At 39.2% G+C, this 22617-nt stretch overlaps 1 protein-coding gene across 1 annotated transcript in view; it reads right to left on the bottom strand.

Moving 5' to 3' along the window:
• adam10a (ADAM metallopeptidase domain 10a) overlaps nt 1-22617 on the bottom strand; it is a 170143-nt gene that overhangs the window by 122971 nt on the left and 24555 nt on the right. Inside the window, exon 2 of the mRNA XM_043677449.1 lies at nt 11474-11624. Coding sequence (XP_043533384.1) covers nt 11474-11624 — 151 coding nt within the window. The remainder of the gene's footprint in view (nt 1-11473; nt 11625-22617) is intronic.

The following is a 22617-nucleotide window of genomic DNA, read 5'->3' as shown; positions in this document are numbered from 1 at the left end:
CACAGGATAATGAAAATTGTGTGCAGTTAACTTGTCCTGATTTCATAAAGAACCCTTCCAGATACAATCTTCACAGAATTTATTAAGTTTATCCTAAGTAGAAAAAAAACACAATTAATAAAAACAGAAGTTTTAACATCGATGCTCTTTGGGATACCAGTCTGGACACAAGTATATTGCTGCTGCAGATTTGGATGTTTACAGCATAGTGGTGGCCATTCAGCCCATTGTGTGCATGCCAATCAACAAAGGATCTGTCAACACAAATCGCATTTTCTATTTCGACCCACAGCCCTGGAGGTTAATGTCAATGAAGGCAATATCAAAATACTGCTCTAATATTCTGAAAGTTTTTGACTCGTACATGTTCAGCCAATGACATCCCAAAACCAAAATTTCTCCTCAAATTTGCTAGACTCAAATTTTGTATACCTGTCAAATCTCCAATAAAGATTTTTTTTTGCTCCGAAGTAAACAATTCCAACCTCTGCAATCTACAAGCCTAACTGAATTGTCTCATGCTTGGAATAATCAGTATTTTCTTAGGCTCTTAAAAATTTCAAACGTCTCCATATCCTTATTAAAATGTGGTGCCCAGAACGGATTGTCGTACTCCAGTTAATGTTCAAACAGTGTTGATATACTGGAACAAAACTTGCTTACTTCATTGCTTTTGTATTTTGCAGGAGAAAGTGAGGTCTGCAGATGCTGGAGATCAAAGTTGAAACTTGATTGCTGGAACAGCACAGCAGGTCAGGCAGCATCCAGGGAACAGGAGATTCGACGTTTCGGGCACAGGCCCTTCTTCAGGAATTCCTGAAGAAGGGCCTGTGCCCGAAACGTCGAATCTCCTGTTCCCTGGATGCTGCCTGACCTGCTGTTTTGTATTTTGCACCCTTATTTGAGAAAGCCCAAAATGCTAGATGCTTTATAACTGTGCTCTCAAATTGTCTTGCAATCCTCAATAGTTTATGCATAAATACATCAAGGTCACTCCCTTCCCCCGCAGCCACTTTAGACAGTATTGTTTATTTCATATTGTCTGTCTTGCTCCAGTCAAAATGAGTCACTGCCACAACGATTAGGTTGACTATACACAACAATTTGCAATGACCATCCCTCTCGGGACAATGCCCCTTAAAAGAAGCTCGTGTCCTGAAATGTTCATACTCTTCTCAAATAAAGCTTCTACATTTGAGCCCAGTGCAGGGTGGTAGCTGCTGTGTTGATACATGTAATAGTTCCCTTCAGAGTAGAGAGAGGGACTAACATGGTGTTACTTGGATGGCAGTTCAGGCAATACAGGCAATTAACTGAGAGGCACAATGAGTTACAGTTCCCAGTTTTCGATCAAGTCAGCCATCAAAATTACCGTGGCTTCACAAAGAACAATGTAACGGGAGAGAACAGTTTAAGGGCTCATGCTGCCACCTTGCTGGATGGAAGCAGCAACCAGAAGTCTAACTCTGCAAGAACAGGCAGCATTCCACCTGCAGGTGATAGCATCAACCTTATTTCAGCAAAGCAACAGTTGTCAGCATGGACTGAATCCTGGTTTATGACACAAGCCTGGCAATTTTCGGACTCTAGTTGTGTGTGAAGTGACATAATGATACCCTGGTATAACGGTTCAGGGGTGACTTGATCAAAGTTTAAGACTTTGAAGTGAAACAGGGTATAGATAGAGAAACTACTTGTAATGTTTGTCGAGGAGACAACTATGACATTCTAAGATTTAAAACTAGACCTTAGTAAAATTGGCTAACATTCTTCATTTCCACATGCAAGTGAACTCTCTCCTGCAATCAGTATACGATACTGTATCAGTTGCTCATTTTAAACCAACCATTAATAGTGATGTTATCCGAAAGCACGAAAGGCAGGTTACATGACATTAGTTTGCAGGTTAGTCACAAATGGAAGAACAGGTTCAAGTGGCTCAACTGCCTCACCCTGTTCTCAAAGGCTTACCTCAGTGTTGAGGTCAACCAGACTGATTTGAGGAAGTCAGGGCAGTTTAATCATTTGCTCTTTACCTCCTTTAGCAATGAAGTGGAAAAACACTTGGTTGGAAAATTCTGACTATCACTAGCTCGTCCCTCTTGTTCAACTTTGACCAAGTCAAAAGAGATTTTGTTTCAAGTAGTTTGAAATCTTCTTCTAAGTTGGTCTAAAGTTTAACATTTGCTGAAATATACATGCATGAAGGCAAGTTTCCAAAAGCTTCCAAGAATGATTCATACTCAATAACAGATTTAGTTTTGTAAATAGTCATTAAATTTTTGAGACAGATTACAACATGGACATATTACATCATTTGCAGTTTGTAAGAGCCTGGTTCATGCGTCTTAAATTTCCCGGGACATTGACAATCAACTTTTTCAAGCATTACCAGATTCAAGTAATTGTACCAATTTGCATTCAGTCACTTGGGAAATAAAATAAGTGAATGGTCGAATATGGAGACTCAGCATTTTGATGACTCAAGTTTGCAAACTATTCAGGAGTGTAATTTTGTAAATTTTAAACCGAAAGCTAAAACGACAAGAAATATATCTAATATTGGTCTATAAGTCCATGAGTGAATCCAAAAAACAGCTCCTTTTCCATTGAAAATTGGTCCGTGGGTGAGATAACTTGGACTTTGTTTTATTACAATTTCATAAAAGTTAAGCACAACATTGCATGGCATTAAAAAATATTTACAGAAATATTTTGCTATCCTGAAATAAAACTGTATTAAGTTCGCAGTGGTAATGCAGCATTTACCCAGACTTAGCAAAAACAAACTTGTACTTAAAGTCCCATTGTCAGATTACTCCAGGTTTGGATCAGCACATATTGCTTAATTAACTAGTCTTCAGCTGCATAGTCACACAAGTATTCTTAAAGCCATTCAAGATTTATTACAGAGACTGAGATTTGAGGCATGAAAACAGTATAAAATGGTCATACCTTGACAATCACAACATTCAAAATGGTGTACACTGCTGTAGCATTATTCCGCTTCTTCACGGAATGAAATCCAAGAGCACATCACAGCTTCAATTTAAGTAATAGTCTCATTTGGAAAGGTTTGAAATATCAGTGCTTGAAGAGAAAAAGTGACGTCTTTCATGGTCTTTCATGCAGTTTATCAATCTAATGGTGGATTGCTATGGAATGTGCTGAACATTTTGTCTGTATTCCACCAGCACAAAGTTCCATTCACCTAACATCAGTGGTCTTAAATGACTTACATTATTTTGATACCACATAACGCTCAATTGAAAACATCAGTATTTGTTTTGTCACAAAACTGGTCATTTCTTGATGTTTTTCAGAGAGGTTCTAAACGACCGATGATTCAATCATGTCTGAAGTTTGACTGGTTCATTGGGGCTCTTTTGTTCAGACCTAACAGATAATGCTTCAGGCAGAAAGCTTTCAAGTATTCATTTTTTTTTTTAAAAAAAAGGTATATTCAAGGATGCGTGGCCAGCTCTCTAGCTGGGCAGGTCAGGTCAGTTCAGTTCAGTTCGGGGTTAGTGGAGTCAGGGTCACAGTTGAAACTGAACACTCTTCCCCCTCTTCTGCCCTTCTGATTTTGTGATCTCTAAGCTTTTTTGTCAATTTTACTCTTGGCGCTAATGGGTTTGTTTAATGGGACTGTTCCAAGTATTTTGCAACAGAAACATTAAGTCGAGATAGCCGGTTGGGTTTAGATGAGCTTAGTTAGTTATTCGGGTATTCTACTTTCAGTTCATTATGTTTTATTATGTAATTGTGTAGATAAACACGGTTTAAAACTTGGTAGTCTGACCAGCTAATGCACTCCGGGAATATCTACTATACACTTACCAGAAACAAATAGCAAAGTCACCGTCTTGGAGACATGCTTAAAAAATGTTTTGAGGAGTCAGGCCTAGTACACAACAATTTCAATTCCTTGGTGACTTAGCTTCACTCTCCCTGTTTCTATAACCTCTTCAAAGCCTTCAAGTCTACTCCTCACCATACTCTCAATTCCTGTTACCCAAGTTTTTTGCACGTTCACCCTTGATTGCACAACTCACAAATATGCCTTAAGCCTTCGAGGCTCAATGCTCTAGAATTACTTTCTTACATGTCTAACTCTCTACTTTGCTCTACCTCAAAGTATTACTAAAAAACAAACATTTTCAATCACGCTGCTGGGCATTTCTTTGTCTGAACATAAATTAATTTTCTGCTAACATTTCAAATGAAAAAGGTGGTGTACAAATACAAGTGATTATCACATCCCATTGATTCAGGTGAAATTCCAACTCTAAAATAACCTAACAATTTTAAATATGTAGTTAAAATGCAGCTCAACTCTCCCACCATTTTACATCATTTTGAAATGTTTTATACTTCAGATTATCTGATTATGTTTCTCTTATAATACATATATCACCCCTATTAAACATCTCCTGAAATTTCTGGCTTCATTTGTAGCATGGGTAGAAATTATAATCTAACTTGAATTTCATTCATGGACTATTTTACGAAATCAAGCCTTAAGACTTTTTTTCCCAAAGCAATTCAGAGGAAACACACTAGGAAAAGGACAAGAGCTCAACGCCATGCAGTTGGCATAGGCACTGAATGCTGAAGTGCAAGCATTCATTGCTTTAATGTAATATTAATATAAGCAGAACAACCTTGTCAATGTTGCTTCCACAGTACCTTGAAATCCATGGAGAGTACTGCATTGAACAGCAAGAACAGGAGGAGCAGAGGAACATGACCACTTGGAAGTTGTCCTCCAAGACACACACACCAGCTGACATGATCGCTGAAGTCATTTCTAAACCACTAATCTTTCTGTACTCAAATATACAAAGCCTAACTGTTAAACACAATTGATCTATTAGTTGGTCAAGAAATAGGTTTTATTTAGTTGGTTTGCTGGGTATGAGCATCACTGGCAAAACAAGGTTCATCGATTGATATTTTTCATGTGATGTCGGTGAACCACCTATATGAACTGCTGCAATCATGCAGTGTCAGTACTTGAATTCTCTCTTGAGGGACCATGTTCCAGGTTCTTAACCCAGCAATAACTAAGTGAATAGTGATATAGCTCCAAGTCAGGACGGTGTGGAGCTTGGAAAGGAATTTCCAAGTGTTTCCAATTTTCTGTTGTCCTCATCATTCTATGAGATAGATGACATGGCTTTGAAGATTCTGTGGCAAGATTCATCTTCAAGATTGCCCTACCCAACCTCTAGACATAATACACTACATGCTTGAGGTAGAGTCAATAAGTGGGGGACTGATCAAGTTGGCTGCTTTCTCCCGAATGGTATCAAGCCTGGTGCTGTCCAAGTTGCACTAAGCCAGCAAACGTACATCATTCAATTATGCTTTGTGTCTGTAGATAGTGGAACATCAAGTTGAGTTACTTGCCACAGAATTCCCAGCCTCTGAACCCCCTGGCAGATTACGCATTTGTCAGTTTGGCTACCAGTTAGAAGTATCACTGTCCTATGCAGTGCAGCAGTTGATCATTAGTCTAGCTAGCTAATTCCTTCAAATACTGCTTCAAGAATAGATAACCTGGAAGCCTACTTAGAATATTCTGGATTAGTGGTGCTGGAAGAGCACAGCAGTTCAGGTAGCATCCGAGGAGATTTTACTGCTCCTCGGATGCTGCCTGAACTGCTGTGCTCTTCCAGCACCACTAATCCAGAATCTGGTTTCCAGCATCTGCAATCATCGTTTTTGCCTACTTACAATATCTAAGTCATCCTATCTTGTGCAATAAGAGAAACATACAGGGCAAGAGATTAAATGAATAAAACTGTAAAAAAAGAATATTTCTACCTCTTTGTCCAGTTTCAACAAGCAAAGAGCAGAAAGGAAACTAAACTCCAGCCTCAACTGAATTATCAGGTTACTACATTTAAGCACAATCAGGCACTTGACCATTTCCTCTAAGTACATCTGAGAAAACTTCAGCGTCGTCTCCCAAATTTGTGGAGGTCTATTATTTGGAATTCCTTTTCATGATAAGGGCATACTTGGTAAAATCGGCACATCAGATTGAACTGGCACAAAGCAAATTCATGTTCACAACTGCCATCAACAAGGAGTGCAAATCACTATGAACAGAATTCAACTCCATCCCTTCAAGTCAACTTTGGAAACCAATTATGTAGAAGCTAAATTCTGTTCACACAATTATAAATATTTGTAGATTCCAAAAATCATAGAAAAAAATCAAAAGAAAAATTAAGCATTAGTTTGAGAGAAGGCTACAGTAAACCAAATAACTCATTTCCAACTACTGTTAACAATTAAAGCACTATTTGTCTCTTTCCATGAACTTTTAAGTAAACAGCTGTGACAATTTCAACTCATTCTCCATATCAACTGTTACACTGAAAATGTTTCTGCAATGTTTACAAAAGAAAGAATAATCCACAGCAATACAGGGATAAATAAGCACTCATACCGTCACAACTGATATTATATTTTGAGAAAGGTTTCGTTCCTGACCTTTGCAGAAGCAAGCTTTATTCAGCTTGAAGTATACTTCAAGATTTTGCCAACAAAGTGTCTGACTCCAGAAAGGCCATTATACAGACATCAACCAACACATCAGAGACAGCCTGAAGCACTGAGTCACGTTGGAACAAGTGCGGCAGGATGACATACAAAAAGTCACATAAACTGGGTTTGAGGAACTGTGATATAAATTAAGCAGCAGTATTAACTTAAAAGGCAGAGGATTAAACCTTGATGGAGCCAGAAGACAAAAAGCCAAATAAATCTCAAGATTTAAAAACAATTTTTAAAACTCTGTAGTATTAAAATAAACTAAGCATGGCAACAGAGGCAGATTGCATTCATGTACAGGTAAACTGTGTATTCTAAATTGGCAGCACTGGAGGCATTATTTCTAGGGAAAAACCTATGATACAACAGTGCTAAACACATGTGTTCCTTAGCTAAGGCTACTGAGAACCAAATAATCCTAGTCATAAAGCATTCAAAAGGCAAAGGGTAAGCAAACGTAGGAATGACAAGAAGCCTTTCCTTATAATTGAATGCAGGTGTTCTAAAAGTTGTTGAAATAGCTCAATCAATTTAGTTTATGCTAACTATGAAAAAGTAAAACTCAATTATAGGACAAGAGTGCAACAGACTGAGGGGAGAAATACATTGTCAAATTAGAAAAAAAATGACAACTGAGGTATAAAAATGGATTATTTTAATTCATGAAAGATGAAGTGCGGCGGACAGAGTAGAAAACAAGTGATTGACAAAAGGTAGATATGCCAACAAAAGTATACCCCACCAGTACAGTGAGCCAAATTTGTGTTGAATCATGGCTAAGTGTGCATTATGGATACATATCCAGAGAAAAAAAAAATTTGGTCAAATGTACCCAAACTCATACAGTTATAAGCAAGACACTTGACAACAGAATTCACTCCCATCAATTTCCAGGCCAGAGACTGATGTGCAAAAGTCTTGACTGAGGCACCAGTACAGAACTAACAGTGTGCAGTCTTGTAAACGTATTGCCTTTTGTATGAAGTGTTAAACCAAGACCACATTTACATGCAAAACCAGATAATAAAAAAATGCCATTGTACTACTTTAAAATGAAGCCATGGAATGATCCACTTATGATCAATATTTATCCTTCAATTAGCATATCTCAAACATAGCTTTGTGGAAATGACTAGCAATCTGTTGGAGCTTGCTTTATGAAAAAATGAGAGTACAAGTAGATCATGACCAAAAATAAACACTGGTATTCAGAGGTCATGACAGATGCACTGCAAATACATTTTTTCTTGAGCTGTTTGGGCTTAAAATAACAAATGATAAAAGTCTGCTACATCATAAAAGAAATATCCATGTTGCTCTTCAGAATGACACAGTCATTAATTGATCAACTGTGACCAATTTAACTGCGGGGTTCCCACTAAATATTCCATTCGATTCATTAATCGGTGAAGCATTTCCCAAGCAGAATTGGCATCTTTTTCTGATCAGTTTGATTTTATGACACAATATTTAGGTGAATACTTGTTCCATCTGGGGAAGACCCTTTTGCCATGAGTAATGGAACCATGATTTCTAAAATGCTGGCAGGCAAGCCAATGTAATCCACTGAGACAAAGTCATCTGTAAGCCAGCATGTTGGTTTAACTTAGAAAAAAATGCATGGACAAGCAATCTAGAGCTTTCAGTAACATTCAGTCCCTACAATTGTTGACCTCATCACATGATATGTAATAACTATCCATGTTTAGCCAGTGATAAGGCTTCACTTTGGGAACTGTCATCTCATGACATGATTGGCTTCAGCTTGAGAATACTTCTGTCATACTGACCAATCGTAATTCTAACTATTTGTTAACTGTGCTTTCCATCTTAAGAGAAAAAGTAAAACAAAAAACTCAACTTCAATCAGCCCCCAGATCTAAAATTAGGATTTTAAAAAAAGTCATGGGGTGAACTTCCTTGACAGTTATCACTGACTGGACTCAAATGACAAGGCCATTTCAATATTCTTGGCATTTATATACATGGGCTGTACCTGCTATGCATGGAGCTATTTGAGCACTTTCAAATAGCAGTGTTGTGTGGATCTAATCCCTTGCTTAAAATAACAGCAACATTTATTTTGGGCCACACAATAAGCAGCTTCCAAACTCTACGGACGGCACACAGAAGCAATTTAGCTAATTAATTGAAATAAGGCCGTTTCAACTATATATAAATTATGACTTTTTTTACAAGATTTAAGGTTGGAAAGTGTACCTGAAATTCAAAAATCCAATTAATCCCATGTTTACATGTTCACCTACAAATGATCAACACATAGAACATGACAGCAGCTCACCACAGCTCGCCTTGGTCATTATTGGAAAACATCTAGATTCTGTTTAACTGTTCACTCGATTAGTGCAAGTGAATTCAGAGTTCTAAGGACAAAGGTCTGTCAGAAAAACTGAAGAATCACATGTATGTGATTTCACCACTTGGTTCTACAAGATATCTTAGCACCAACCAATACTGGAATCGGAGTATCTTCAAACAAAAATGCACAGATAACGCAGATAGTTAGATAAAATCATGCAATTTAATGCAAGGAAGTACAATCATAACTTTGATTCGCTCTAGTCTCAAAACTTCAAATAAAAAACGAGATACAATAGGACTTTTCTTAAAAAAAGGGTATCAACAGAAGTAACGGGGGAAAGATGTTTAAATTCTCTAATGCTTGTTTGACCAACACCATAATAACACGTTTGTGCTGCTCATTATACATAGGTTTCATGTTGTCATAGTCAAGTGGTCAAGAATAATTCTGATATTCTTGAACAAAAAACATAAGCAAGTACACTTCCAGAAGACAAGGTACTGAAAACTTTGTAAAGGAACTTCACAAGATATAAATTAAAGGACAACTGACCAGTTCTGCATTATTAAGACTTTGATTTTCAATATTGTTTCACTACAATTTCTGAACCAGACATGCAAAATACTTGGGATAGTGTTAGATTAACATTATGAAATTCCTCTAGGTTAAAACAGAACTAGAAATTTACAAAGATGAGACCAAAAAAACCAGGTGACAAGATTTATTTTTATATGGATTGCGGATTGCTTGAAATGATACTCTACATTTTACACTTCAACAGTTTTTGCATTCAGGACTTAGATTTTTTTTGACAGACCCTTTCAAAAAGGCAGGTGATCCCAGTAACAAATTATTACAGGAGGCAGCTGAACAAATTTCAAAAAACCTTCTCGTATTCTCAGAAGAAACTGATACTTTGCATTATTAAACATATTTTCACAGTCCTATTTAGTTGTATCAAATTCTGAGGCAACAGCTAAAACTTAATCATGGTCATGGCCAATGTGAACTGAAACCTCAGTGAAACCTTATATTAATATAAAACGTTGTGACAACCTCAACTTAGAAATTTCAGAGGTGCCGAAGCCAACATTTAGCAAAAATCATTTTTCTTTCTGTGGTTTATCAAATGTAAAGATTAGGTTAAGCCGAGGCAATGTTCGTCTCCAATAATGGATACCCCATCATAAGCATTTTGCTGCGCATCTATTTGTTCAATCTACCTTTGTGGCTAGATTCACTCATTTTCAATGCAGCAATCAGAGAAAACAGAAATCACATCAGATAAGAATCACATCATAAATGAGCTGGAAATAGGCTTTTTCAAACAAAAGCGTGAAACTCAAGAAACACAACACTCAATTTCACCACCTAAAACAGGAAGAAATCAGTGCCTTTCTGGTTGGCGATCAGAGACTAGTGGTGTGCCTCAGAAATTGGGACCACAATTATTCACAACTTATAAAGACAATTTGAAGTTAGGGATCATGTGCACTGTGCCAAAGTTTGCAGATGTCAAAGATGAGTAGTACAGCAAAATGTGCAAAGGACTGCAAAACTTTGCACAGGGACATGGTTTAACTGAGTGGGCAAAAGGGCAGGCAAATGGAGTGCAATGTTAATAAATGTGAAGTCATCTATCTTGGTAGGAGCAACAGTAAAAATTATTTCAATGGTATAAAATTGCAGCATATTGCTGTGCAGAGGGATCTGGGGGCCCTTTTGCAAGAATCACAGTTGCTATTCTGCAGGTGCAATAAGTAATTAAAGCGGCAAATGGAATGTTGTCCTTCACTGCAAAAGGGATCAAGTTCAAAAGCAGGAAGGTTATGTTGCAGCTGTATAAGATGCTGGTGAGGCCACACCTGGAGTGGTGCGCGCAGTTTTGGTCTCCTTGAGAAAGGATATGCTGGCATTAGAGGGGATGCAAAGAAGGTTCACTCAGTTGATTCCAGAGTAAAGGGAGTTAGCTTATGAGGGAGAGACCGAGTAAACTGGGATTATGTTCATTGGAATTTAGAAGAATAAAAGGGGGAATCTAATAGAAACATAAAATTATGAAGGGAATAGATAAAAGGTAGACACAGAGAGGATGTTTCCACTGGTGAATGAAACTAGGACAAGAGAGCATAGCCTCAAAATTAGGGGAAGGAGATTTCATACCAAATTCAGAAGAGATTTCTTCACTCAGAGGACTGCGAATCTGTGGAATTCCATGCCTAGTGAAGTAGTTGAGGCTTTCTCATTGAATGCTTTGAAGGCGAAGATAGATGATTTTTTGAACAGTAAAGGAATTAAGGGTGATGATGAGAGGGTAGTTAAGTGAAGCCAAGGCCACGAAAAGATCAACCATGGTCTTATTAAACAGTGGGATTGGCGCGAAGGGCCAGATGACCTACTCCTGCTCCTAGTTCTTATGTTATAAAAATTCCAATGTCTGGCAGGTCTATTTAACCATGAGAATGCCTGTGAACACTATAGTTTTTGAAATATGTTCAACAACCTCTTGTAACAAAATCGTAGAGAATTCATCAGGTTCATGTTTGTGGAGAAAGGATTTTAGTTTTTAACATGTATAGTACATACCTGCCATGTGCATGGAAATCCAAATGAACAAATTGGTCATCATGCAATATCGACCGCTTGGCACGTTGATGTTTCTGATGCAATACATCTGTGTCATACGATAGACCTTCATAATGTCTAATGTATTTATTCAAAGGATTTCCCAACTGCCCTGCAGATCAAACAAAAAATTAAATATAGTCATATACTACTAAGGAGGTAAAATAATCACTATGTCTTAAAAGAAGTTCCAAACAACCTAAAGCCCAATATTATATTAATATATCTTATGAAATTTAACAAACCAAAAATTAATACCAATGCAGTAAGCAAAAATCTGTTCTAAATGTTTTGTGAACCATTCAAGTTGCTCCTCCAAATCGAACATGCAAATTACAGCTTTTCTCGTGTTGTATTTAATTATTTGCAGCACACTTAAATGTGCTCCAAAACACACACAAAAAAGGCAATTTCTACTTCATGTCAATTGTTTTCCAAGCCAATCCATATCAGATAATGAATACTGCACCTCTTTATTTATAAGCATCTGGGTCATTACCAATTGCACAAAATTCAAACCTGATGACTCAACTTCACTGTCAAAATAACAATCAAATTGGGCACTTCTATCCAGGTAGACCAAAAAGTATCAAAATCTATAAAATCTAATTTATATTTAAGTCTATCCAAAGATGTAATTCCAAAATATTTGCTTGATAAATACTGAACATAATGAAAACAGCATGATTGACAGTATGCAAGTAATTGCAGTCCCAACATGACTTACTAAACAAAACAAAATGTGGCGAGAAACTCTGCAGGTCTGGCAGTATCTCTGGAAAGATAAAAAAAAGTTGATGTTTGGATTCTGACAGAACTCTTCTTCAGACCTCATACTGGATGCAAGATATGAACTCTGTTTCTCTCACACCTTCCAGGTTTGTCCAGCATACTCTGTTTTTATTTCAGATCTCTCATATCCACGTCACATCGCTTTTACCATCACTACAATATGATCTACTGACTTAGTCATGTCATCAGAATCTGAATCTTGGAACAGGGTGAGACATATTTATATCATATCTATTGATTGCATAGGGAGATGACATCAATGACAAGTGGAGAGAGGATCTTGCATACATGAGCTCAAACTGTTGTCTGTTTCCCCTCTCTCGGTCAAAGAAAGATACCATATAGTTTTAGGACCTCCATCTTTATTTCGGGCTCTGGAGGGAGAGAGAGAATGATTGTCCACGTGCACAGAGACAGGAGTGATCAGTCTTCTCTAGAATAGCAGTTTCTTAATGAATTATTTAGTCATTTTACAAGGAAGAGCATCCAGATAAGGCAACACACATATGGATCAGGTGACCATTACAATCAGCAAGCATCAACAGAAAAGATTAAGCCATCAGCTGTTATCAATGTTTTTTTTAGATTAGATTAGATTACATTACAGTGTGGAAACAGGCCCTTCGACCCAACAAGTCCACACCGACCCACCGAAGCGCAACCCACCCATACCCCTACATTTACCCCTTTAACCTAACACTACGGGCAATTTAGCATTGCCAATTCACCTGACCCGCACATCTTTGTGACTGTGGGAGGAAACCGGAGCACCTGGAGGAAACCCACGCAGACACGGTGGCACAGTGGTTAGCACTGCTGCCTCACAGCGCCTGAGACCTGGGTTCAATTCCCGCCTCAGGCGACTGACTGTGTGGAGTTTGCACATTCTCCCTGTGTCTGCGTGGGTTTCCTCCGGGTGCTCCGGTTTCCTCCCACAGTCCAAATATGTCCAGGTCAGGTGAATTGGCCATGCTAAATTGCCCGTGTTAGGTAAGGGGTAAGTGTAGGGGTATGGGTAAGTTGCGCTTCGGCGGGGCGGTGTGGACTTGTTGAGCAGAAGGGCCTGTTTCCACACTGTAATGTAATCTAATCTAATCTAATCTCCACACAGTCAGTCGCCTGAGTCGGGAATTGAACCCGGGTCTCTGGCGCTGTGAGGCAGCAGTGCTAACCACTGTGCCACCGTGCCGCCCACACGGTGGTTAAGGTTAATGTTATTAACCTTAACTGGCTTCACATGCCAAATACTTTTCACCTTGTTAAACTGACCTTACATAGTCAATGCTTCCAATATGGTTAAATGCCTTCACATAATGAATGCTTCTCCACCATTACCCTAGCCTCAAACACCCAATTGTTAACTGCAAGTTCTTGTCTTATGAGTCATGCTCAGCTCACTCTCTTCTTTCACAAAACTCAACTCTTGCCCTACCTGCTCATACTAGATACACATTATCAAACCAAAACAAGAAAAAACATTGATAACCAGGGAAATATTTTGAAGGTAACATTATTACTAAATCCAATTTATTTTCATCTACAATATCTAGCTTCTCCCAATGTATGGGCAACCTTCTGTTGCAATAGATCGAGCTAAGTATAGCCTCCCCACCTCCTCAATTTGTACATCATTATACCCCAAGGCTTCTCATTTTAGCCATCAGTATTTGGAGTTATAATCCCTACTCAAAGTTCAGAAGTCATTGACTACACAGAACCACATACTTTACTAGCTGCTCAGCTTTGGATCCATTAAGGCTATTCCCAAATGGTCAAGAACAGGCAGACATGATCAGTAGTTAAGACATTAAAAACAAAATCAATTACTTCTGTGGAGCAAATGATACCCTGACAGAGACAGTACAACATAATTCTGATCAACAACTTGCTTGCTTTTCAATATTAGGCAGTTCGGTGCATCTTGTTGAGCTTAAATCTTCACGCCCACAAAGGCATACTGCTCATATGGTGAAGGAATATAATCTTTCAATACCACGAGAGACACTTTCAGCCACAAACCAAAGAGAAGGTTCAACAGCATTACAATAAAGATGTAACTAAACCAAAGCTCAAAAAAGGATAAAAACTGAATAATTTGTTTAAAATTTCAACATGATATGACCTATTCCTGATGCTGTGAAATTATGTGCAGTTGCATAGTTTATTTCAACTTTATGCTAATTTTCCATCAGGGCATTATTAAAACAAACAGTCTTTCAAATGCACACTTCAAAATCCAAACCTTTCAACTATTATTTTTTCCACCTTAAAAAAAAAATCAGAAAGAGTTCATTATTCTCTGATCCTGTTCCACAACTAACATGTCCTTTTGCCTCCAACAGAAATCTAGACTGCATATTCAATATCAACAGACCTGTGGGGTATTTGTTAGGGAGGCAAACTGCGAGAACTGATTTAGAGTCACACAGTTGTAGAGACGTACAGCATGGAAACAGACCCTTCGGTCCAAACTGATATCCCAACCCAATTTAATCCCACTTGCCAGCACATGGCCCTTATCCCTCCAAACCCTTCCTATTCATATACCCATCCAGATGCCTCTTAAATTTTGCAATTGTACCAGCCTCGACCACATCCTCTGGCAGCTCATTCCATACACGTATCACCCTCAGCGTGAAGAAGTTGCCTCTTAGGTCTCTTTTATATCTTTCCCCTCTCACCCTAAACCTATGCCCTCGAGTTCTGGACTCCCCAATCCCAGGGAAAAGACTTTGCCTATTTATCCTATCCATGCCCCTCATAATTTTGTAAACCTCTATAAGATCACCCCTCAGCCTCCGACGCTCCAGGGAAAACAGCCCCAGCCTGTTTAGTCTCTCCCAAAAGCTCAAATCCTCCAACACTGCCAGTATCCTTGTAAATCTTTTCTGAACCCTTTTAAGGTTCACAATATCTTTCCGATAAGGAGACAGAATTGCACACAATATACCAGTGGCCTAACCGATGTCTTGTACAGCCGCAACATGACTTCCCAACTCCTACACTCTATGCACTGACTAATAAAGAAACACATACAAAAACATCATCTTCACTATCCTATCTACCTCTAATTCCACTTTGAAAAGGAGCTATGAACCTCCATTCCAAGATCTCTTTGTTCAGCAACACTCCCTCTGACCATACCGTTAAGTGCATAAGACCTGCTAAGATTTGCTTTCCCAAAATGTAGCACCTTGCATTTATCTGAATTAAACTCCATCTGCCACTCCTTGATCCATTGGCCCATCTGATCAAGATCCCATTGTAATCGGAGGTTACCTTCTTCTATGTCCACTACACCTCCCATTTTGGTGTCCTCTGCAAACTTACTACAGACCCAGAAAACAGCACCACCTTATTCCTCTACAAAAAAAAAAATTGCTCCAGGCTAACTTAATTTTTATGGCTTATATTTTGAAGTTTAAAGAGAAATATCTAATAATCAAGAAAGAAGCCACTCTATTAACTACTGCAGACTTACTGTAAGGCTACACTTAAAATACTCACTTATCTGTTTTTGTGCTGTGACCTCGCCCAAACAGGTTCCTTTAAGATTAGTTGCGAATTTCACGGTTTGTTAATTTTCCCAGAAGCACTCCTAAGTCCAGCAACACGTGAATTCAAACAGCAAAAGGCAGCAACTGTGCAGGTTCACTGCTGTGTCATTCAATAGTGTGGGTTTCTTTCTTCTGCACTGACTGACCATGTGCTGCCTTGGTCTGTCCCGCACCCTTTTAAAAGTGCCATTGTTTTGACTTTTCTTTCCTCCAAACTTCCAAAATAATGCAACAGCATATAAAAACAGTAATTGCTGCTCCTGGAATTTGAGGAAGTCACCAACACCTAAAATACCTCAAAACCAAAAAAGGAGCAGCCTGTCACAGCCAGAAATTTTTACGTCCTCCATCTTGGATTACCCAGAATTCTTGGAGTAAAAATTAAGCACCAAAGATTATCTCATTAGATCAGAAACAAGTATTTTACATTCTGCCAAAATATTTAGTTTTATTACTCGAAACTTTCATAGCCAAAATGAACAAAAAGATATATACATCACTTTTTAATGAAACTGGTCATGAAATCAGTCTCCAGCACACTGTCAAACCAGCCCTGTCAACTGCTGGGATTCAGTTCTAGAGAAAGGATAACCACCCTACCTAAAGCAGTGAAGTTGAGCTAAATGGCAGGCAACCCAACATTTAAAAAAACAGCAGATTCCAGAACCAGAAACTAGCTTTAAGCCAGCTAAACAATGGTAGCATTTTAGCAAAATAATACTTATTTACATATTGTCATTGAAAATAATCGAACTGGAATGTTATATATCTTTACAGCAGTGCAAATGTCAAATACACAATTATCAGAATCAGATAAATTCAGTGAAAGGATTGGTTTCCCACCAGCATTACAATACCAACAGGGAGTTGAAATACATGTAACTACTCTTGCATTTCATGTAAAAATGTTTTAACATTATCAAAGAGTGAGACAGGAAGCACTTGAAAATACTGTTAACACTTCTAGTAAATGGATTGGGACTGCAGAAATAGGAGAACCAAGCTTCCTTTTATTATTCATTCGTGGGATGCTGAAGTCATTGGTTAGGCTGGCACATATTATCCATCACTGAACAACCTAGAGAAGGTGTTGGTGAGCTGTCTTCTTGAAACACTGCCGCCTTTGCTATGTCAGGAAACCTATAGGGCTGCTCACAATAAATTGCAGAATTTTGACACTACACTGGTTTTAAGTTGGCAGTGGGTCTAATGAAGAATTGGCTAAGCACAAGTGATGAAGGGCTTTTGCCCGAAACGTCAATTTTCCTGCTCCTTGGATGCTGCCTTACCTGCTGCGCTTTTCCAGCACCACTCTAATCTAGACTAGGAAGAATTGACCAGGGCTATGTTCAAGACTTAGGTTTGCAACAAAAAAAAAGGAACAGGAAGATGCAAGTTGTTGTTTTCTGATGAGTACAGGAAGTGCACATGATATACATCTCCATTCTGTGTTGTTGCTTAGTAAAGAGGATACAATGTGTCACAGCATCCCACTGAAAATATTTGACCCAATGTGCACGTTAATCAAGTCGGTGAAACAAAAGCAGCAGAACCAATTCAAGTCAAAATAATAGAATCATGGCCACATGTTTGTAGAAATGATACAGCAAGCTGTATTCATTTTGATAAAGCACGTACACCACAGGGGTACCCCAAGAACTATAGATGCTGGAAATCGGAAACAAAAACTATTTTTTTTTCCAGAAATTTTAACAGGTCTGGCAACATCTGTGGAAAGAAACCAGAGTAACATTTCAGGTCCAGTGACTCTTCTTCAGAACCCATATTAACAAGGATAAAATATGCGTGCTAAAGATGGAGTGGGCGAAAATAATAAATCCAAGGTGGCAATGTAGCAGCGAGAGCGAGAGCGAGACAAAAACACAATCGGGCACAGCAATGGTAAAGGTAACTGGCACTGATAATGGGTTTTTTGTGATGGCATCCCATACGATGAGGTTTGGGGTAAGGACATGGGAAATGGCACCTGGCCAAATTCATCCTCACTTTGTGAGAGGAGAAACAAGTTGTCCATTCTTCAGGTTAAAAGGTGACCATAAGTACAAGCACAGGTCTGGATAGGCTGCTCACCAATATCCATTTCAAACCCATCGACTCAGAGTTGCCCTGACCATACATCCTCAACTGCTTCCTGGCAAAACTATTCTGCTATCCAGTTTCTCAGTCTCTGTCACAGTTGTTCCGACGATTTCAGATTCTGCAAGGGAACCCCTGAAATATCCTCCCAGGATCCCCCACTGAGGATCTGAAATCTGATTACAGGGTAAAGTAACTAGCAATAGTCGGGAACAGCTATTTAATACATGCGCTTACGTAGGCAGCAATAAATTGGCTTCTTAATGCAAATATGACGACAAAATGGCTTCTTGGCTGCAAATTGACAATTATGCTGAAAGCTGCATAAAATGGCTTTTAACCCTGCTAAAAGTTAACGAACCATAATCAGTTTCAAAGATTAGCAGACAATGCTTCCTTTACAGCATAGAAATAACTAGACTAGATAAAACATTACTAGTCATCCAAACTGACATTGCAAGTGCAGGTGCAAAGAATAGTTTCACGAGATAGGGGTGCTTGGATGTGGAAAGTAAGGTTGGTTCCCAAGAAATACCATTGGGCGAAGCTGCTATCAGTAAAGCCATTTTATTAAATGACTGGCAATAGTTTAATTGTGCTTTGTAATTATGGCTGTACTTCTTTTCAAAAATAAAAAGGGTATAATAAAATGTCTTTGTCTTAAGCCACATGCGCAGTTTCTCCAAGGAACACTGAAGTGTTTAACCTGTATTAATGGTACAACCTGTGCCCAGCCGGAATTTAATGAAGGTGTGAAATCTTACAGAACTACACTCAATTGTGTGTGTTTATTGACCCCCCCCCACCCCACCCACTCGGGGTCCAGATCTTCACCATCACAGTGGTTGTCAAGGCCCTCCATGTCCAGCCCTCACCCAATCTCTTGCTTCTCTCATCAGTGATTGGGTTCCCCTAGCCCTCCCTTATTATCCCACCAGCACCCACACCTAAAAGGATCATTAGATACCATTTCAGCGACCTCCAACAGGATGCCACAACCAGAGACACATGCCCCTCCCTTTCCTTGTTAGCCTTCTGCAGGAACCGTTGCCAGACATCTTGGTCCACTTCATTCCCAACACTGCTACACACTCTACAGCACATTCCCATGCAAATTGCAGAAGGTGCAACACCTACTGTTGTACTTGCTCCCTCCTCACTGAGACACATCTTCCAGGTGAAGCAGCAATTTACTTGCACTCTATTCAATCTAGTCCAGTGCTGGCTGCTCAGTGTGGTCTCACTACATTGGAGAGAGGCAGTATTTCAACACTCCATGTTACCCAGTCAACATCTTGGTCTCAGGCTTGCTAGAATGCTACAGTGAAGCTCAGCACAAGCTGAAAGAACGGCATTTCATTTACAGCATCAGGGCTCTGTAGCCTTCAGGTCTCGAAAGAACTGAATAATTTTAGGGCCTGAGCACATTCTCCAAGGTTCTGACCCTCACTCCCACACACCTGACCATGTCATCACAAGGGCTACTACCACAAACAACCCATTGTCAGTTCCGATTAAAAGCTACATATTCTCCCAGGCTGACCTTAACCCACTCCTTTGTCTACCCAACTGTTGTTCTCTGTCTCGCTGGGCTCCTGCGGGACCCATCATTCACTCCTACCCACTACCCATTATTTAGCATATATACCAACACTTTCAACGGTAAAGATCAGTTCTGGTCACTGGAGCTAGAACATGAACTCCGATTTTTCTCCACAGATGTTGCCAGCACTGCTGAGCTTTTCCTGTGATTTCTGTTTTTGTTACCACTCAGTGAAAGCTGGATGAGGAAGATGCACTGGTTGAGGGTGGCTCCAAGGTTCGACTGGAAAATATTGATAAGGTACTCAAAAGAATGGAAAATGATTACTGTGAAGGCTAGGACAAATGCATGCCATGTGTTGGATGTGTACAAGTGACGCAAAGTGGCAATGAAACAAAAACAGAAACTCAGGTCTGGCAGCATCTGCAGGAATCAGAGTTAATAGTTCAGGACCAGTGACTCTTCTTCAAAACGCTTCTGATGAACAGCATCCATAGTTCTTTTGGTTTTTTCGAAGATGATGTAATGAAAGGATAGTTGGACTTAGGAGCAGCAGAAACACTGCTGGAAAGCATGCTTTGATTTGAAATTAACTGCTAGTCCAAGCAGTCCACTGTTTGGAAAATGCAAATAGTGGCCAATATGAAACTACTCTGATGGAATAGAGAGGCCTAGACAATATATCAAAAAGATTGAACAGGTATACCAGCTTCAGGGCCCATTCAATTCACTTGTCATGTGCACATAAATTACACTTTTCCATTTATTCACCAAAAAGTAATCAGTTTCACAAGTTGCCATAAATCTCAAACGACAGAAAAGACACACCTTATTATTCATTATGAATCACAGTATGCGAGACACGCATCACATTAGAAACAGGACCCGTTTTATTTGCACAAAACCACAGTTGAATCCCTTCTCAAACTCTGGACACAAATGACCTTATCACTCCAGCTGCATTTCTCATGGTTGAAACAATGCAAGCACAACCGGTCACATTTATACAACTTGGACTTGAAAAGCATAATTCAAGGCAAAACAACTTTACACCAGTTATGGAGGAACAATATATAGTCTGTTGAAATTTACTTATTTTCCCCCAACTCCAAAACGACAGACTTGCTGAAAATACATCATTCATGATAAACAATTCCATGGGCTTTATGATCAGATTTGGCAAATAAATAAACATTGCTCCAAGTTATATTTAAATTGCCTTCCAACCTGCTTTGTTCATACTGTTTACTATCACATGATTGAAGCTAAAAACCAAAGATGAACGTGCCAGTACATAAGCTTATGCATTATCAGAACACACTTCTAGAAATCATGAGCACACCCTCTTCCCCCTAGTTTTACTAGCTAAAGCAGTTCCTGCTGCTACACAAGTCTCCCTCTCTCTAATGCTACATGCCTTCGTCAAATATGGGAACTAACAGTACCTGCATGCTCAGTTTCAGTTTTCTTCAATGAACTCTGGCAGCATTATGCTGGATGCAAGATTCAAGAACTGTCCAAACTTTTGGAATCATTCAGATACTGCCAACCAATTCAGCCCACCAGGCATGTTCAGGTTAAAGCAGATATAAACAAAATACCCCAATGAGATCAAGTCGGGTGAAAATTCTAATATTTTCCAAATAAATTAGATTAAAATGCCTGAAAATACTAAACTTCAGCCCATGTTGCATTTAAACCTACTTGACAACTTATGTGCCTGGAGACCGAGTTTGTGGAACGCAACCCTTCTGAGATATTAGTGGGGATTGCAGGTGAATTGACCAACATTTATTGTCCACTTCAATTATCCTGGACTTGGTGGTGAGCTGCCTTTGTGAACTGTTGGAGTCCTTAAATATAAGGATATCCACAGTGCTATTACGAACAGTGGTCCAGGATTTTGAATTCTAAAGCTTGCACACTAAAGTCTACAACCACTAAAAAGAAAAAAAAAAGCCTTGCCTCAAACAATTAAAAAGGTTTCAATTCAACTATTTTCATACTTCAGTAGCATACAAGGATAAAGACAGACAAACAGATCTGCAGTTTTGAAAGTTTTTGCTGGTAAATGTTTTTCTACTACCTCAGTTGGCAGCAGACCAAAAGAGACAGCTATTGGTCAGTGCTAATCAGGTGGTCACTACTTGCTCAAATTACAAGGTATCCAAAAATAAAAGACTACTTAAAAATGTACATAACATATGCATAAATGGATCATTTCTCATTAGTAAGGCATTTTAATGGGGTGCCAGTGGACTGCAGACCTGAAGTGTAGGGAGGTTAGGAACATGGCATCAATCTCAAAGGAGGGTGCCTGTAAACAGGAAAGTGGCTTGAAGTGTGTATACTTCAATGCAAGAAGTATATGAAATAAGGTAGGTGAACTTGCAGCGTGGGTTGGTACCTGGGATTTCGATGTTGTGGCTATTACGGAGACATGGGTAGAACAGGGGCAGGATTGGCTGTTGCAGGTTCCAGGGTTTAAATGTTTTAGTAGGGTCAGAGGTGGGGGTAAAAGAGGAGGAGGTGTGGCATTGCTTGTCAAAGATAGTATTACAGCTGTGGAAAGGACGATGGATGAAGACTCACCATCTGAGGTAGTCTGGGCTGAGGTTAGGAATAGGAAAGGTGAGCTCACCCAGTTAGGAGTTTTTTACAGGCCTCCTAATAGTCCTAGAAACATAGAAGAAAGGATTGCGAGGATGATTCAAGAGAAGAGTGAAAGTAATAGAGTGGTTGTTATGGGGGACTTTAACTTTCCTGATATTAATTGGGAAAGCTATAGCTCAAGTTCGTTAGATGGATCAGTGTTTGTCCAATGTGTGCAGGAGGGTTTCCTGACACAATATGTAGATAGGCCAACAAGAGGTGAGGCCATACTGGATTTGGTTCTGGGTAACGAACCAGGCCAGGTGTTAGAATTAGAGGTAGGTGAGCACTTTGGGGACAGTGACCACAATGCGGTGACTTTTACTCTGGTGATGGAGAGGGATAAGTGTGTACTACAAGGCAAGAGTTATAGCTGGGGGCAGGGAAATTATGATGCGGTGAAGCATGACTTAGGATGTGTGGCCTGGAAAAGTAAGCTTCAAGGCAAGGATGTAATTGATATG

This window comes from Chiloscyllium plagiosum, chromosome 36 (genome assembly GCF_004010195.1).
Source record: "Chiloscyllium plagiosum isolate BGI_BamShark_2017 chromosome 36, ASM401019v2, whole genome shotgun sequence".
NCBI lineage: Eukaryota > Metazoa > Chordata > Chondrichthyes > Orectolobiformes > Hemiscylliidae > Chiloscyllium > Chiloscyllium plagiosum.
Note: the sequence above shows the minus strand (reverse complement) of the source record. Positions and strands in the feature narration are given on the sequence as shown.